This window comes from Prionailurus viverrinus, chromosome F1 (genome assembly GCF_022837055.1).
Source record: "Prionailurus viverrinus isolate Anna chromosome F1, UM_Priviv_1.0, whole genome shotgun sequence".
Lineage (NCBI taxonomy): Eukaryota > Metazoa > Chordata > Mammalia > Carnivora > Felidae > Prionailurus > Prionailurus viverrinus.
In genome coordinates, this window is record NC_062577.1 from 22,868,584 (window position 1) to 22,887,898 (window position 19,315).

Sequence of the window (19,315 nt, forward strand, 5' to 3'; positions counted from 1 at the left end):
GTGCTTTAATAGTCATATTTTAAAATTTATTCTAAATTTATTTAAAAATTTTAATTTATGGATTGGGAATGAAGTTGAGGATGGTTGAGAAGAAAAAGATTATGCACATAAAGGAAGATACACTGTACCACTATTCTGAGGTTTTCTCAGATTTCTCCAGGAAAAACAACATTTCCTTCTGCTGGGCCCTCAAACATCCTTATCTATTTCAAGTAGAGTACCTAAAGTCTACTACATGGCAAGAGAGTTGTGTACAGTGACTGTTCTCAAATAGAATGAGTTCCCTGAGGGAAGGGGTCAGATTTTACTCTTGTGTACAGTTAGTTAATCATGGTGCTGAGCACATAGCAGGGACTTGCAGATTGCTTCAGAACATGTCCCACTACCTAAAATGAAAACACGCTTCCCTTTTGAGACTTTAATATCTATACCTAATAGATGTGATTAGCTTTCTGCAGAAGTAGGAGAGCCAAAAAGAAGAATGGGATATAGTCCAAAGACCAATTGTGACATTGGGTGTAATTTCATTAACATGGGGTTGGAATGTAATGTATTTGAATAATTTGTTTTAGCACTCTGTTTAGGGCAAGAAGTAGAAGGGTAACCTTAGCTGGAAATAAGGAAAAAGGAAACAGCTAAAGACAGTTGATGGCAGTGCCCATTCAAACCCCATCCAATGGAGTTAGGGCTAAGCAGATACAAAATTATCATCTCATTGGTAAGATTATCCCCATAGTAGGGGATTATCCCTATAGCAGGGGATTATCCCTATAGCAGGGGATTATTTCTGTACTAAGATTATACTCTTCTAGTGGTTAGCCCAATAGAGGACGGTTTTCATATCATGACATGACAATACTTTAAAATTTATGTCACACGTAGGAAAAGAAAGCAATTGAAAAGAGATGGGAAAAAAAAGGTTTCCTACATGATACTACCTAAACTGAAAGACCTATCAAGAATAAGAAGGATTGGGGCGCCTGGGTGGCTCAGTCGGTTAAGCGGCCGGCTTCAGCTCAGGTCACGATCTCGTGGTCCGTGAGTTCGAGCCCCGCGTCGGGCTCTGGGCTGATGGCTCGGAGCCTGGAGCCTGCTTCCCATTCTGTGTCTCCTCCCCCATTCATGCTCTGTCTCTCTCTCTGTCTCAAAAATAAATAAACGTTAAAAAAAAAAAATTAAAAAAAAAAAAAAGAATAAGAAGGATAAATCAAGTCTCCAACTTCTGATTTTAGGCTTATTAAGCAACCATCTAGCAATATGTCTTCCTGTGTGGCTTGCCTAAGAGTGTTGAACTACAATTTTGCAAATACGTATAATGCATTCCATTTCTAAATTCAGTAATAGGAAAAACAAAATGCATCAAGAAGATGTTGAGGCCAGGTCAAGTCATTGGAATCTTTGGAATTAAAATATATAAATTCTGAAAACATGGTTAATTTAGCAGTGGTCCAGGTACTAGGCCTTCTGGTAAACACTGCAACATTGTTGAGCTTTCTTTTTTTACCCAATTCACAAAGTCCTGGAACCACCAGGTCATGTACTTTTCTACCAGCAACTTTGACTCCTTCTACTCCTACCCTTTGCTCCATCTAATCTGCTAATCTTCAAACCCAGAGCAATCCAATTGTTTGTGTTCTTGAACCTATGTTCTGGTTGAAGACTGTACCTAGGAAGAAATTTCCATAACCTAGTTGAATGGTGGTATGAGAAATTTATGACTCAGCTTCAGTTGGTTTTCAGCACCACTGGGCAATCCTTTTTAAAAATTTGACTAATTAGGGGTACCTGGCTGGCTCAGTCAGAAGAGCATGTGACTGACTCCTAATCTCAGGGTTTTGGGTTCAAGTCTGCCAAATGTGGGGCATATAAGTTACTTAAAAAAAATTTTTTTGTGTGACAAAATCACATAAAATTTACCACTTTAATCATTTTTAAGTGTACAGTTCAGCAGTTATGAAACATATCTCTACAACTTTTCTTTTACTTTTATTAATTAAAAAAATTTTTTTAATATTTTATTTATTTTTGAGACAGAGAGACAGAGTGTGAGCAGGGGAGGGGCAGAGAGAGAGGGAGACACAGAGTCCCAAGCAGGCTCCAGGCTCTGAGCTGTCAGCACAGAACCTGACTCTGGGCTCAAACCCGTGAACCTTGAGATCATGACCTAAGCTGAAGTGGGACGCTCAAAGGACTAAGCCACCCAGGTGCCCCTCTACAACTTTTCATCTTCCAGATCTGAAACTCTATACCCATTAAACAATTCTTCTTTTTCTCTCCCTCTAGCCCCTGATACCCACCATTCTACTTTGTTTTTATGAATTTGACTACTTTAGATACCTCATTTAAGAAGAATCATATAGTATTTGTTTTCTAGTGACTGGCTTATTTAACATAATGTCCTCAAGGAGGTTCACCTACATTACAGCATGTGACAGGATAGATTTCTTTCCTTTTTGAGGTTGAATAATATTCCACTGTATTGTTAAAAAGAAAATCATAGGACCCAGATGGAGTCACTTATGTTAAGGCCCCACATCAGCAAACCAAGACTTAATACATAACCTGACTGCAGTTTCAATCTTCCCAGGAATGTAACCTTTGAACTGTCAACATGGAACTTCCTGGTCAGCATGAGGAAATTTATTGCCAGACCCTTTCCATTCCCCTTAGGAGGATGACCTTGCTTAAAACAATGTGTTCTTTGCTAATAATTTTCTTTTCTTCACTCCCTTTCCTTTTCCAGGCTCGAAAGAACTTTTTTTTTTTAAACTGTACTTATTTTGAGAGAGTGAGAGCATGCATGCACATGGGAGAGTGGGGGAGGGGCAGAGAGAGAGAGAGAGGGAGAGAAAGAGAATCCCAAACAGGCCCCACAGTGTCAGCACAGAGTCTGACATGGGGCTCGATCTCATGAACCATGACATGATCTGAGCCAAAATTAAGAGTCAGATGCTTAACCAACTGAGCCACCCAGGCCCCCCGGAGCTCCCTTCTATTTGCTAGATTGGATGCTGCTGGATTCATGAATCACTCAAAGCCAACTGGATCTTTTAAATTACTCAGCTGCCGTTTTGTCCTTTAATAGTATGTCTATACCACATTTTATCTATTTATCCACTGATGGGCATTTGGGCCGCTTCTGCCTCTTTACATTGTAGATAATGCTGATTCGAACATGGGTGGGACAGTCTTCCTGTGTTTCAGTTCTCTCTCCCATTCTCTGAGGCAGTAACTGCTCTTCACACCTGAACCCCATCTACCATCTCCTTCACGCCCAGTAGACGGCTTTGCTCTTTGCTTCCGAGGGAAAGCTGAGGTTCGCTCAAGTTCTCCTGACTCGCAAACTTAGCTCCATCTATACCCACCCTGACTTCTGCTATAGGAGTTATCACCTCGGGCTACTCTCATCATGGCTCTGTGCCTGCTTCTGGATGGTGAGCTCTCTGAGGTCCCTCATCTCATACTCCCCATGACAGTGTCCAATATATAGCAAAAACAGTATTGAGTTTAACCTCAGCATAAAAAAGGAGCCCCTTCCCTTATGTGGAATCTAAAAAACAAAAGAAATGAATAAACAAAAAAATAGAAAGAGAAATATACAATACATAAGTAAATGAAGAGAACAAACTGGTAGTTGCCAGAGGAGAGGGTAGTGGGGGGACAGGCAAAATAGATGAAGAGGATTAAGGGGTACAAACTTCCAACTGTAAAACAAGTCACAGAGATGAAAAGCACAGCATAGAGAATATAGACAATAATATTGTAATAACCATGTATGATGACAGCTGGTGACCACACTTACCCTGGTGAACACGGACTAATGCATACAATTATCAGCTCACTATATGAATTTCACTGAAATTAATATAACATTGTACATGTCAACTGTACTCCAGTAATAAGAGAAAAAGGAGGACCCTAGAGTGGTCTCTCCCAGATGGACCTCCATACATACCAGTTCTTGTGACTCCTTCAAGCTCAGTGCTCCTACGTGAATTACTACCTGATCAAGCCTGCAAAGGAGAAAACATGCTGCATCACTTGGGAGTTTAGAGTAACACAGAAGGGCTGCACTATCCTGCTTTGTGCTGTCTCACTAATCCTGGAAGTCGGCTAATGCCTCACTAATCTCAATCTCAAAACCATTAAATTCTATAGTGGTCTATTTAAAACTAATCTAATAAAGGATTAAAAAAAAAAAGAATGTCCAGGAAATAAAATTTAAGGTCCAACCAAGCAGAATTTTGAAACCAATAACTGATTAATCGATATTTTTTAAAATATAATTTATTGTCAAATTGGTTACCATACAACACCCAGTGCTCATCCCAACAAGTACCCTCCTCCCTGCCCATCATCCTCTTTCCCCTCTCCCCCACCCCCATCTACCCTTAGTTTGTTCTCAGTCCTTAAGAGTCTATTACGGTTTGCCTCCCTCACTCTCTGTAACTTTTTTTCCCCCTTCCCCTCCCCCACGGTCTTCTGTTAAGTTTCTCAAGATCCACGTATGAGTGAAAATATATGGTTATCTTTCTCTCCCTGGCTTATTTCACTCAGCATAATGCCTTCCAGTTCCATTCACGTTGCTGCAAATGACCAGATTTCATTCTTTCCCATTGCCAAGTAGTATTCCATTGTATATATAAACCACATCTTCTTTATCCATTTGTCAGGTGATGGACATTTAGGCTCTTTCCATAATTTGGCTATTGTTGAAAGTGTTGCTATAAACATTGGGGTACGTGTGCCCCTATGCATCAGCACTCCTGCATCCTTTGGGTAGATTCCTAGCAGCAGGGCTATTGCTGGGTCATAGGGTAGTTCTATTTTTAATTTTTTGAGGAACCTCCACACTGTTTTCCAGAGAGGCTACACCAGTTGCACTCCCACCAGCAGTGCAAGAGGGTTCCCGTTTCTACACATCATTGCCAGCGTCTATAGTCTCCTGATTTGTTCATTTTAGCCACTCTGACCAGCGCGATTGATACTTGAATACTACCTTTGATGAAGCGCTATTTTAGATGGTGTATTTGATGGTGATAGGTGCCTGGAGATAGGTGTAAAATTGAGACATTTTTTGGTTGGAGATAAAAATAAAGAGGTTCTTCAAAGAGTACAGCCAGGAACCAGCCATATGAGAAATGAATTCACTGCATAAAGCTTTTCCCTGTCTTGTAAGTCCTCAGAATTTGGCCTCTTATAAGAGAGGTTTCCTCTGAGACCCCAATATTCATCTTCGGAGGTGCTCCATGTGACCCCGTGGGCGGAGGCCACAGTGAGATGGGTGTTCTCAGGGAGGGTTAATAAAACTCAGCTGTGAGTCCAGTCATCCCAGTGACTCTTCTGAGGGACCCCTGAATGACTCATGTACCATCCTGAGGGGATAAAGACACCACATTCTTGTTTAGGCGCGATCAGTGAGTCCTCAGCGATTCTTGACTTGTTAGGTCTCAGGTGAAATGGGCCTCACTAAAGAGGTGACGTGATCAGGTTTGCATTTTTATAGGAAAAGCCCTAGAAAAGGAGAAGGGAAGGCTGACTGATGTGCTCTACTCTTACCAGTAGCTTGTCCGCATGACCTCCTCAAACCTTTCACACCCCTTCTCCCGGCCTAGGTTAAAACGAGTCACACATTCCTTCCTCCCTTCTATCCTGCTGTTAGTTGCTGCTAGAAAAAACCACCCTGTGGCTTTGATACCAACTCGTAATTTCCCAATTCAGGAGAATGAGGCTCCAGAAAGCCTTCTGGTCATCACGACGGACTTCCTTTCCAACTCCCTGCAATGGCTACTTCAAATCTGGACTACTCTCAAGCTCTATATTCCAGCCCAACTCCTTGTTCCTGGCAGATGTCTTCACTTCCAATGCACCAGAAATACAGACGTTTCATACACAGACTGCCCCCCTTCTCCTTCTCTGTGCCTCTACACTTAGTTACCTCCCCATCTATGCTTTCTTCCTAGCTTCATGGCTGTCCTCTAACATTACTCTATCTACTTTTGGTTTTATTTCAAGCCCCACGTGCCCCCAGACCTTCCCATCAAAGGTAGCAGCTGTCTTCTCTTTGTTAATCTTTTCTCCCATAACGGTGTCTTTTCGACAGAGAAACATGCTCAGAACTACCCTGCTTTACAACTAATTACCCTTCTTTTAATCTTGCTTCTTCCTCCCTAATCTACTACTCCATCTCTCCTTCCCTTCACCAGAAAACGTTTGGAGAATGGGCTGCACTCATGGCCCCCACCTCCGCACACCTGCTGCCTTCTACAGCTCACTGCGGTCTGCTTCTGTTTCAACAACCCCACTGGCTCTGCTCTGAGGTCATTGGTCACAGTCACTGCAAACCAAGCAGTCTTCTCAGCCCTCCATCTACTAACTTTCACAACATCCAATATTTATAACAAATGTGATAACACATCATCTACTGCCAAGAATTACAATGAATTCCTATGTAACACTCGGTACTGTGTGCCAGCCGTCACAATCCTCGCCACCACCTTAGAAGACATGTACTTTTATTCCTATTTTATAGGTGAAACACAGGGCGGTTAAAGGACTTGAGTTCAGAAGGCTAGTAAGAGACAGAACCAGGACCCAAACTCAGGCAGTCTGGCTGCACAGTCCCCACTCCTAATTATTGCACTACATTGGCGTGCTCTGAAACTATTCTTCCTTAAGTGGCGGGATTCACCCCTGACCTCTCTCCTGCCCTTCTGAGGGCTTTCTGTCTTTGTCCCCTTCACTTTCTCCCCATTTCTGGTGCTTTTCTTAATATTGATCTTTAACTTTCCTCTTTTTTGTGTCCATGGTCTTTAATCTGTTTGGGCCTGGTGGAATTTGGGCCCAAATCTGACTGGAAATGAGCTGAAAGCTGATGGATCAACAGGAAACGTGTACGCGGACATGCATTCAGACTTGGCATGTAGCATCAGAGTACTCAAGGTATTCTGAAGTCACTTAAGGATCCCCAAGGAGGTCATGGGCTTCACTCTGACAACCTCTGCTCCAGGGTCACTTGGGACTTACCTCCAATCTTTGCCACTACTTAAGGCAACATCAATCATTGCCTTCTTTGACCCCTGCTTATGCTGGTTATCACAAGGATCAGTGTTAAATTTCGTGATTGGACATCTCCATTGCATGACAAGCAACCTGAAGGCAGGGACTCTGTTTCATCTCCCCAGTGCCAGCACAGTGCATCACACATGACAAATAAAGCTTGGTTAACTGAGTGTGCTTACTGAATGGATCCTGTCCTATTTGCTTACCATGGCATGAATGGAACATTAGAACAAAAATATATCATTACACTGAAGTTTAGAAAATGTAGAAAGTTCCCTAAGACTAGAAAAGGAAGCACCACAGAGAGCATGCTGAGTCGCATGCACAGAGAAGATGTAGGGAAGCCAGGGCTGATATAAGCATCAGGCACCCATCCTGAGAGGAGTTGTTCAGAAGAGCCAGGGGACAGCAGAGTCTGTCACCAGCCCCACTCCCTCTTATCCCCTCAGTCCAAGGACAGGTAACCCTTATAGACAGTAAGGGGCAGCTTCCAGATGGATCCTCTGGGAGACAGGTGGGCCTTGCAGTCTGCCTGCTTCCACCTAGAAAGGAGGGGTGCTCCTCTGCCTCAGTGCCTCGCTGAAGTGCCCGGATCCCCATGCCTCAAGCCTGACCTCTGACCAGAAGGTGGGAGACTGTGTCATCAGAAAAGAGCAGTACTCCACACAGCTCTCTGCAAGAGACCCTTTATCCTGGTGACACCACTCACTTGTTCCGCCCTTTTGTCATCCATTCCTCTGCGACCTGGCGTCGCTCTGAGACGCTCAGGGACAGGCCTTCTCCCGTTGTGCCATTCACTGTTCCAAACAGAGAGTCAGTCAGTGGGGCCAACCAATTCCCTTTGCTCCTCCAACAGCAACACTGGAAACGCAGGGTCAGAACTCCCTGCTTACGAGGGAGGGACACGGGGAAAGATCAGAGGATGGAATCTGGGAGGGGGAATGCCATGTTTCCATTTTTATCTAAGACTCTGTCTTTTTTCTATCTTCACCTTGGCCAGAGCAGCGGGAAGGCTAATTTATGACTTGTAATTACAAATCTGTCCTTGCTATCAGGAACAGATAGCAAGTATTTGAATGGAGACTGTCCTCATTTTAGGCAAATTTTGGGCAAAACCACCCAGTTCTGTTATTTGGGCTTGACTGGCAGGAAGATCAACACCATCCAGAGCTGGGATGTCAAGGGCATCGAACATGGGAGTTACTTATGAGGATAGTGGTGCATACTGCGTATCTAAAACGACCTCAAGTCTACAGTTTAACATGATGGCAGCACTCTAGGACAATTTTTAAATGGTAATTCATAATTAAACACCAAGGATATTAATATTTCTTGAATAAGCATTCTTACATATTCACTTATTCTCACAGCAACCCTGCAAAGTACAAATGATTTTTCTCATTTACAGATGAAAAAATGAGGCTCTGAATCACTAAGTAATCTAAGTTTGAATCCAGATCTGTATGTTTCCAAAACTTGCCCTGCTAACACAATAATCTCTTAATGGACCACAGAAAGTATGCAAACAGCACTAGGATACATTACAGGAGCCTAAGGCATACGGCAGCACTTCGGATCACCAAACACTGAGCACTCAGGTGGGGTAGAGAAGGGGAGTGAGAGTAGGAAAGAGTGTTTTTCCCACTCCTTTGGGGTCTTAAGAAATTTCAAACATGCTCTACTAGTAGGGATGTTCCTACTTTTTCCCTACACCCAGGGGACATCTGTGGCCTTTCGATGAGTAAGAATCTGTCTTCCTCACTACAGCTTGGAGCTGTAGGGCAGACACCAAGTGGTTCTGTAATCAGGTTCTGGTTTTAATGTGTGGCCTGCACACCTTTTCACAGAACTTTTAACCTCCTTTGATTCTGACCTTATGCTTCCAGTTTTTAAGGGCCCCCTGTTGGTAGAGCAGTAGCTCAGGAAAAAGATGTAGTGTCCAGTCTATGGAGTCAAGCACCCAGAACACAACACAAGGGGTAACTCAACCAGAGGTAAGCATAGTTCTCAGGCCTGAAATATTCAGGGTCTGACTTTTTAATTTCCACCATCTCTGAAATAAATGAGGGTAACTGCTGGACCTGTGATTCCCTTGTGTGCTGCATGTCGAGTCTTTCTACATTTACCATATGAAAGGTCTGGTTGAGGTCAGAATAAAGCCCATTCTTAAGACAGAGAAGTCTGGATTTTGCTGTTACTCTACCATTTCTTGGTTCAGTGCATTAGGCACCCTGAATAATATAACTGAGTCATAGATTTTCCTCCTTAAGTGGGAATAAAAATAATACCTTATCTGTTTTGAAGGTACACCACCAAATTAGATAATCTCTTGAGATGCCTTCCACATCTAAAACTGATGAGTCCACAGATTCACAAATTTTACTTAGCTTAGCCAGTAACCTATGGCACAAGACACTGTGACCTCCTACTAGTAACCAGGTAAGAGCTACTCTCTAAGGATTTGGCTAGAGATGTATAGAGAAATCTCTAAAGGTGACTCACCAAAAATATTCTTCACTCCCTGTTCTTCCACAAGATAGTCCACGTACTGACCAATGACTGAAAAGTTGATTTCTCTAAAGGACACAGGAAAAAAAAAAAGAAGAAATGCATATTAAGACTTTTTTATTTATTTTTCCAACGTTTTATTTATTTTTGAGACAGAGAGAGACAGAGCATGAACGGGGGAGGGGCAGAGAGAGAGGGAGACACAGAATCGGAAACAGGCTCCAGGCTCTGAGCCATCAGCCCAGAGCCTGACGCGGGGCACAAACTCACGGACCGCGAGATCGTGACCTGGCTGAAGTCGGACACTTAACCGACTGCGCCACCCAGGTACCCCAAGACTTTTTTAGAATATTATTCAACCAACCCTCAAATCTATAAACTGCTCCCTTTTGTTAATAGTTATTAAAAGTCCACCCGGCCGGTGTGTAAAACTTTTAACCTGCTCTAAATAATGCCTGAGTTTTTCCTTGTTTTTTGAGTGATTTCTCTAGTTGTTCACATATGCTTCACTTACGTGAGCAACACATCACTTATTTATCAGCAAAGGCTTTACATTTAAATATCCCCACAAGTAATATTAAAAAAGTAATTACTTAGTAAGCTTTTGCCCTTTTGGGGAAGAACAATGGTCGAAGCCGTGGTGAAATGAGAATTTAACATTCCATTTGGTGAGAGGCAATCATCTTTTAGGCTTACAAGATAGGAAAATTCGATCTTAATATTTAAGAATTTTAGCACTTAATATTTGTGACAGCAAATTAAGCTTCAATTGTATTTGCTAGTTTTACATCGAACAGGATTAACATCGGAGAGGAACTTGGCTGTCACTGCCTCTCAAAGCACGGTCTGTGGAAAAGTAGCACAGGCATCTGGGGTCTGTAAGAAATGCAGAGTCCCAGTCCTCACACAGTCCTCCCCAGTCAAAATCCGCATGGGAATAAGATTCTCTTGTGATCTGCATGCATGCACTGGGCAGTCTGAAGAGCAATGACCCTGTAAGGATCTGATGCTTAAGGCAATAAGGGCTCTTTTCCTTAAAAATCATACTGATTTTAAAATCTAGAAACAGATTTACACACATCATATAAAGTGACTTGTTCTCAATCAAAGTGCAGGTGAAGATGATGGGGGCTAGAGAGTGAAAATTCAAAGGAAAACTGTGCTATGACTAGCAGGTGTTAAATGCCACAGAACCCATGGTTACACAGCCAAGAACAAAAAGTGCTAGTTGGCTTCCATTTACATTTTTGTCAATGGGGACCAGAAAATCTCAGTTTAATTTTAACCTTGTTAACATCCTTTTCATCTTTGCTTACTGTATTCCTTACCACATGAAAACAAAACAAAAAAATCTGATGCATAAAGAAAACAAAGACATCAAAGGATATTTATCAAAGATAATAGAAACACTAGAGATAACAGCAAAGAATGCACAGGCAGTCACTATCCACAACATGCAAATGACAACTAATCAGAGCCAGTCAACTGGGAAGGTGTGCTTTAAAGCAGTTCTAAGGCCCCCTGAGGGGAGCAGATTCCCTCCATAATGGCATAATGGCATAATGGCTCACGAGCACAGCCTCAGAACATTGCTGCCCCTGCCCCCCTTGCTCAAATACCAAATCCTGGCCTCTCAGTCTTGCTGAGCAGGGGGGCTCCCTCAATACAGCACAAGAACAAATTTAGGTTGTTCTCACCTAAAGGGAGAATGGGTGAGTTATCTGCCTAGACAATCCATCTCAATACCCTCATTTAGGTCAGCTTGACCTGTTCAACTGGGAATATCTATGTTCCCGCCACTTGGAACCTGCTTCTGGCTGCTTCCATCAGCCCTCTGCCACTTGGGATAAGCTCTGAGATGCAGGAAAATCAGTAGCGGCTTTGTCTGTGCATGGCTAACCCTGATTTTGACCAGTAGTGCTCATCTACCAATGCAAGCGACCAGCAAATAGCTCTGGCAGACCTAGGGAACTTCCAAATCAGACTGGAAGCTGGAAAGAAATCTGGTGGGCAACCGTCCATGTTGGAATCACAGACTCAAACACAGTGGCTCCTGTACACTTTCACTGAGTTCTTGACAGCTCCCCAATCCCATCCTGGCCACGTACTGAAGACCACTTAGAGCAGGCCTGGCTTTGTCACGAAGGAGGAGCCCGCAGAGCTCCGGATTGTCAGGGGCTGGTAGGTACTGTACTTTGATGTGCATTCTTTTGGTTTAGTCTAATGCTTCTTCATTTGGAAAGGGAGGCTGAAGAGCTTGTTTCCATTTTACTTAAGGAGAGAAACTGATTTAGTCTGTTAGGGTGTGTGTGTGTGTGTGTCCCCAGAATGGACTCTAAACTCAGCAGGGACCCACACTGCCAAGTGGGCCTCTAATGGCCAGTCTAGTACACGTGCTCAGCACCCTACCTGGCTCCAATGAAATGCTCAATCATTATTGCTGTTACTACTCCTCATGATAAAACCCAGAAACACCTCACACCCTCAGCGAAGTTCACATCCCTACTTACATGTTTATTTACTTTTAAGAGAGACAGAGAGACAGACAAGAGTGAAAACTGGGGAGGGGCAGAGAAACCGGGAGACACAGAGTCTGAAGCAGGCTGCAGGCTCTGAGCTATCAGCACAGAGCCCAATGCAGGCCTCAAACTCACCAACAGAGAGATCATGGCCTAAGGTGAAGTCTGATGCCGAACTGACTGAGCCACCCAAACACCCCAAGAATCATTTTGTAAATTGTTTATGCTCACCCTGCAGGCTAGAGCAAGGACTTCCAGAAGGCAGGCCTGTGCCTTTAATACCTCACAATCCCTAGTCTGTGCCTGGCATAGTGCAGAGACTCAATGATGGTGAAACACCAGTGATCGCTGTCTTAAAAGCAGCTTATCTTCACACCCGCAGGATACATTTAAACCTATAACGTTAACTGAATAAAGGAGAAACTAGTATATAAATAACTAGACCATTGAGAAAACATGATAAAGGCTATGACTGAATCAAAAAGTATACGGGATGGGGCGCCTGGGTGGCTCAGGTCATGATCTCAGGGCTCGTGGGTTCGAGCCCGGCGTTGGGCTCTGTGCTGACAGAGCCTGGAGCTCTCCAGCTCAGAGCCTGGAGCCTGCTTCAGATTCTGTCTCCTTCTCTCTCTGCTCCTTCCCTGCTCTCACTCTGTCTCTCTCAAAAATAAATAAAACATTAAAAAAAGTTTTTTTAAGTATACAGGGGTTTAGAAGAGGGACTAATTATTCTAATCAGGGAGGCTGGGAACAGAGACTTTGAGGAGGAGGTGGATCTGGAATAAACAGGATGAAATCTTGCACTCCTCCCTCCCTTGGCCCTTCTCTTTCCAGGGAGTTGGCTGCACCCTTTGACAAATGTAGGCCAGTACATGAAGCCCATGATTCCTCTCCTCTTTCAGTGGACTCCATACTATTTTAGGGCTTCAGTGGGTAGTGCTTCCATCTACACTGACCCCCTTCTCACTACTCCTTTAGGCCTTGCTGGATGGGAGCTACAATTATACTAGGGTTAGGGATGCTATGGGTGATACATTTTCTAGCCCCTCAAGAAAGCGGCTTGTTGGGGCGCCTGGGTGGCTCAGTTGGTTAAGGATCCGGCTCTTGGTTTCAGCTTAGGCCATGATCTCATGGTTCCTGAGTTCAAACCCCACATTGGGCTCCAAGATGACTGCACAGAGGTGCTTGGGATTCTCTGCCTCTCTATGCCCCTCCCGTTTGCACATCTGTGCTCTTTCTCTCTGTCTCTCTCTCAAAATAAACTTAAAAAAATGAAAGAAAGAAAGCAGTTTGTTGCTTTTCATAAAATGCACCTAAAATCCTCTTAGAGAGAGAGAGGTGGAAAAGAGATGGCTCCTAAATGTTTTGACCTTCACAACATTAAACATTTATTTTCTTGTTTAAAAAAATGACTTTGAGGGGGGCCTGGGTGGCTCAGTCAGTTAAGTGACCAACTTTGGCTCAGGTCATAATTTCATGAGGCTTGTGAGTTTGAGCCCCACATGGGGCTCTGTGCTGACAACTCAGAGCCTAGAGCCTGCTTCCGATTCTCTCTCTCTCAAAAAATAAACACTAAAAAAAAAATGACTTTGAGAAGGCAGAAGATCTAATAAGGCCAGGCCTGCATTTTTAAAAATTCTTTATTTTTGAAAGACAGACAGTGAGACAGAGTGCAAATGGGGGAGAGACAGAGAGACAGGGAGACCCAGAACCCGAAGTGGGGTCCAGGCTCTGAGTTGTCAGCACAGAGCCCAACGTGGGGCTCGAACTCATGAACTGTGAGATCATGACCTAAGCTGAAGTTGGACGCTTAACCGACTGAGCCACCCAGGCACCTCCAGGCCTGCATTTCTGAACAGCATTAATGGCTGGGAAGAGCAGAGGCCGTCCCCTTTGGAGGCACAGAACCCCCCGCCCCCCGCCCCAGACTAACTCAGGGATTTCAGATCTCTGCAGCCCTTGGCTCAGTGGCTCCAATCACAAGTGAACCCAGTGAAATTACCCAGAGCTGTTACCATATTTGTCACAAAAGCATCCCAACAGCAGGGCTAAGGTGGGAACAGGATGATAATCCTCTCTGGGAACTTTACTCCCTTCTCTGGTTTCCCACCCTACTCTCTCTCTCTGTGTGAAGTGTGGGTTTATGTAAATTGATGCAGGCACTGTCTCAGCTAGGAGGAAGTCACCAGCAGTAATGGAAACAGTAAGACTGGATGATTCTTATCCCCACTGGATGGCCATTTGGGCCATTTGGGCCTGTTGCTCAAGGAAGTGAGAAGTGGCACAAGCCAGTTCACTTCCAAAGGCTGGCTTTCCATTGCGTGTGTCTTCCTTCATGAGCCCCAAGAACACATCTCACTGCTGGCCACCTCAGGGTTGTATGATCCAGAACCAAATGCCAGGCTTGTTGAAGTCACTCCCCGATTTAACTCCAATTTAATACCTTAATTTCAATTCCCAGGGGTTCAGATTCTTTGCCTTGGGCCCATGAGTTTCTTTTCATAAAAGTGCTTAACTTTCTTCATACTGTAGAAGCTCTGTCATTTATATTTGAAAGTACACACCATAAAAAAGGGGAGAAGAACCTACGCAGGATCTCTTTGGATGTTATCACTCTTATTAGTTTGATACTTTTCTATTTGAAAATACATAATAAAGCATTTTCTTAAATAAATATGGTCATATTTATTGGTACTATAAATATGTACCAAAATGGTACTATATATAGTACCAAATATGGTGCTATATTTTCACTTAGCATGCCAAATTGAATATTTCCCCACATCTTTAGATATTCTGTTACTAGACTGGCTATACAGCATTTCATTGTATGAATGAACAGATTAGTTTAGCTAATCCTCTACCCTTGGACATTTAGTGCACCTGTAGACTATGTAAGAGGACAGAATGTTTATCTAATTATTTTTGCCACCAGTCACGGCCCTGAGTGGGTGCAGTTTGAAACCATATGTAGACTGTATCTCTTCTCTTAGGGGAGAAGGATAACAGAATTCATTTGAAGTGGCTTTTCAGAGAAAAATCTCTATTGCTGTTCATTTCCTCTCCTGGTGTATGACACTAAGTGAAAGGTTCCCTTTATTTGAGAATACAGAATCAAAGGGGCAGGTCACGAGCATGCCTGTCAGAATATCTGATATTCTTTTTTTTTTTGGCCTTTTACATATAACTCTCAGTATTCAAAACCAGATGAAAGTTATGTGTGCTTTTGGCAAAATAACTACTTGGCTACTTCAAAACTCCTTCAGCAGGGAAGTATTCAGGGACCATAATTGCCCTGCCTTGCCAGAAAACATTCTGTTCTGAGAATTTGGGTCATGTAGTCTCTCAACACAGTTAAGAAAACAATACTCTACACAATTCCAACTCCAGCGGTCCAGGCCCTTTCGGACTGGGGTAACAGGTCTGTTTTTACCAGAGGGTGATGTGAGGATTCCTGTGATGAAGCCAAAGGCATTCTGGGGAGGAAATAGTCTTTTTATTGACATTTTGGCCAATCTGAAATGGACTTTCTGTTCTAAACATTGTACTGGCCCAAGGGAAGGAGTGACTTCTCAAAACAACTAAGGAAAACAAACGTCTTCTACTCTTGTGTAGAAAAAGATGAGAACTGAGGTGGGTAGAGAAAGACCTTTCTCTCCAGTGACATGGCTAGGGGCAGTGTGTTAACCTTTAGGATCTTGGTCTCATCAACTGTACAAACGACATTGTAGTTCTCTCCCAGATTAAATTGGAACATGTACAGGGCATTGGGTAGCTCAGTTGGCTGGCTGAGCATCTGACTCAATTTCAGCTCAGGTCATGATTGAGCCCTGCATGGGGCTCTTTCCTAAGCGTGAAGCCTCCTTGGGATTCTCTCTCTCTCTCTCTCTCTCTCTCTCTTTCTGCCCCTCCCCTGATCATGCTATCTCTCTCTTCCCCAGAATAAATAAACATTAAAAAAAATTGGAACATGTACATTAAAATGCCCGACATGATGACTGACACCTAGTATTTAGCTCATCAGTGTTAGCTTCTTTTCCTAGTGAAATAACAAAATGTACCATTCACTGTGCTACAGGCTGAAGACAGAATGATGAATAAAAAACACGCTCAGTCTTTGCGGATTGCCAGGTACTCAATAAATATCTGTGGAATAAGGTGAAGCAGCTGCAAGCCTGGAGGTAATGAGTACCGTAAAAGGCATGCACAGGCTGATGTAATGTGTAAAGATGTACACAGGCTGACATGGAATCCCAGGGGAAGGACTCTATCATTCTTTTTACGGAAAATGGGGAAGAAGCACCAGAGGATGGTTTTGATGGATGAGTGGAAGTGCTCACATGGAGTAGAGGGAGGGGAGGATGGTGGTAGAAAAAGGCAGAGGAAACAGAATGAGTAAAGGCACTGAGGGAAAAAACTATGAGGTGTTTGAGGGACCAGAAATGTAGCAGGAGAGGTATCCAAGAGAGTCTGAGCTTGAACTTAGATCAGTTCATCTCGGACTTTAATGTGCTAAAGAATCATCCAGGGATAGTTAAAATGCCTGTCCTGATTCAGTTGGTATGTAGTAGGGCCTGAGATTCTGCATTCCTAGCAAGTTCCCATGGGATGTAGAGCAAATAGTCTGTGGATAAGCAGTAAGGCTTAGACAAAAGGGAGTCAGCAGAGATTCTTAAAGAGGACGTAATCAGATTTATTTATGAGGAAGCTCACTGTGCTACAGTGTGCAGGCTGGACTGGGGTTACAGGTGCTTTTACACATTCTTACAGGACCACTGCAGTATCCCTCATGACCTAACACCAGAGAAGACTCTTTGAATTTTAATGGGCTTTGGAGAGGATATGGCTGAACTCCCTCTCTTTACAGAATATGAAAGAGAACTCTTAACATGTGACAAGACCTCCTTGGGGTCAGACAGCTAGTTGGTGGTAAAGCTGGGGGGGAGGGTCAAGAACCCAGACATTCTAACTAAAACCTACCTAACCATGTTCTTTCTGAGAACTTCCCCATTCCATAACTTTAACTTACATTCAGCATTGAATCAGAGTATTTCTTAGACTTATGAAGAAAAAAGGATGCAGGGAAGAGTTCTTTTTCAACCACTCTCACTCATGGAGACTGTGGCTTACTTTATGAGCCAGGTTAGGGAAACACCCATGATGTCAGGTCACCAGGCAGAATTTCCAGGTATTTGATTCCACATGACCCTTTTTTTTTTTTTTATCTCCTGGAAACATGTCAGAAGTTCACATTCCTCTGTAGGCAAGTAGGCAAATGCCCACCTGTCCTCGGTGGGTGCTCCAATCTTGCCTTGTACCTACAGGAAAGCTTGGATGGGGCAGGCAGAAGAAGACAGTGGAACTAATATAACTTATATGCTTACTATGTGCTATGCCCTGACATACATTTTAATATTTTTTTAAGTTTATGTATTTATTTTGAGGGAGAGAGTGAGAGTGAGCACAAGCAGGGGGAGGGGCAGAAAGAGAGGGAGAGACAGAATCCCAAGCAGGCTCTGAGCTATCAGCCCAGAGCCCCACACGAGGCTCGAACTCACGAACCCTGACGTCATTACCTGAGCCAAAATCAAGAGTCGGAACTTAACCAACTAAGCCACCCATGCTCTCCTTAATTTAACTTAATTCTTAAAAATTTTTTTTCTTTTTATTTTATTTTTTTGAGAGGGAGAGCATGCACATGTAAGCGAGCAAGGAAGGGCAGAGGGAGAGAAAGAATCCCAAGTAGGCTCTACACGGTCAGAACAAAGCCTGATGTAGGGCTCAATTTCACAAACTGTGAGTTTACAACCTGGGCTGAAACCAAGAGCTGGACACCTAACTGAATGAGCCACCCAGGCACCCCCAATTTCACACATCAGGAAAGTGAAGGTTCTAGAAAGGAAAAGAATTGAAGAAGAGGAAGAAATAGAGAAATGGAGACAGCAGGGCCAGAGATACTGGGGAGTGGAGAAGGATCCAGAAAAGCAGAGTCCTTTATCTCTAATATATGGGGCTTGGTGTCCTGGGAAAACAGTGGAATGGGGAGGAAGAACACATTGACACTCCAGTGAGTCCCAAAGGAACAAATGAGACTGTTCAAGAGGTCCCTTCTAGGCTGAGGGGTCTGATGAAAAAGGTTAAAGCAGCATCAACCAGTAGTCGTGTTCTGAGCTTGCAAACAGGATCCTAGTCAATAACAGGAAGTGAATCCTGCCTGCTCATGCAGTCACATGATTTATCTGTTTTATGGGGCCAACAGTGGCTAACACACAAAGAGCTGACTTTGGTCTTTCTTCGAACTTGTGGAAATGGAGAAGCAACAGAAAAAAACTGCTATGAATCACTGAGTAATCTAAATGCCATCTCAGCAAGAATTTGATTTAGACCTAGTTAAAGACATGATTTTTCAGGAAACTGAGAAGATGGAGGTTTTGAACTCCAATAATCTGAGGGAAAACTGTGATATGGCCAGCTCTGAATGAGAATACAAAGTCCTAAGAAATTTCACCTTTTTTAAAGGGGAAGGGTTAAGGTTTACAAATTCAGCAACATAAGACCAAAAAAATAAAATGCCGTGCATAAAAATATCTTAAATGCCCCATCATCTTTTCATCCCCATCTGATGCCACAACAGTGGTTCAAACAAACTTATTGACCTAAGTGCATAGTGACCCTGTGCTGAGCACCATCATATGGATGACCTCACTTGAACACCTGTAAGTCCACCATGCAGGTGAATTACCATTGCATTTTATAGAGAAAGAAAGGAGAAGCTTTAAGAATCCAGAATTTTGACTGTTTTGGGCAGACTGACCCCTCTAACAGGTCAAAAGCATTTAGATCCAGGTGGATAAATCCCTTTTTGGTTAATGCCAATGTCCAGGGAGGAGTTACACGTTGCATGTGGACACCTACGGCACGTGACCGTTATCTGCTAGGACCGAGCAAAGGGCCTGCCATAACATTCATCTAGGAGCTAAAATACTTGTTTGGGTAAGGAGTTCTCAGCAATCATCTGTTGTTACCTCGAATTCCTGCAGGCTGCCAACATTTAACCAATGCTGAAATGTGATTACAAACATACTAAGGGGTCCACCTTGCAGCTAACTTCCCCACTTTCCTCAAGGGAGGGCATTTTAATCACATCTATGAATAGCCTGGGGTGGAATCATGCAGCTTTCCAGGGACAGGATCTAGAGGGGCCAGGTCAGTGCTAATAGCAAATC

At 43.4% G+C, this 19,315-nt stretch overlaps 2 protein-coding genes across 5 annotated transcripts in view; one reads left to right on the forward strand and one right to left on the reverse strand.

Moving 5' to 3' along the window:
- Nucleotides 1-19,315, reverse strand: part of NPL (N-acetylneuraminate pyruvate lyase) — a 38,497-nt gene that overhangs the window by 13,703 nt on the left and 5,479 nt on the right. For all 3 annotated transcript variants that reach the window (XM_047839743.1, XM_047839741.1, XM_047839742.1), the window contains 3 exons: nt 9,565-9,638; nt 7,772-7,859; nt 3,956-4,013 (listed from right to left, as the gene is read on the reverse strand). In XM_047839743.1, coding sequence (XP_047695699.1) covers nt 3,956-4,013; nt 7,772-7,859; nt 9,565-9,638 — 220 coding nt within the window. The remainder of the gene's footprint in view (nt 1-3,955; nt 4,014-7,771; nt 7,860-9,564; nt 9,639-19,315) is intronic.
- Nucleotides 11,195-19,315, forward strand: part of RGS8 (regulator of G protein signaling 8) — a 147,269-nt gene continuing 139,148 nt past the window's right edge. For both annotated transcript variants that reach the window (XM_047839745.1, XM_047839744.1), the window contains exon 1: nt 11,195-11,751. The gene's annotated coding sequence lies outside the window, so the exon portion shown is untranslated. The remainder of the gene's footprint in view (nt 11,752-19,315) is intronic.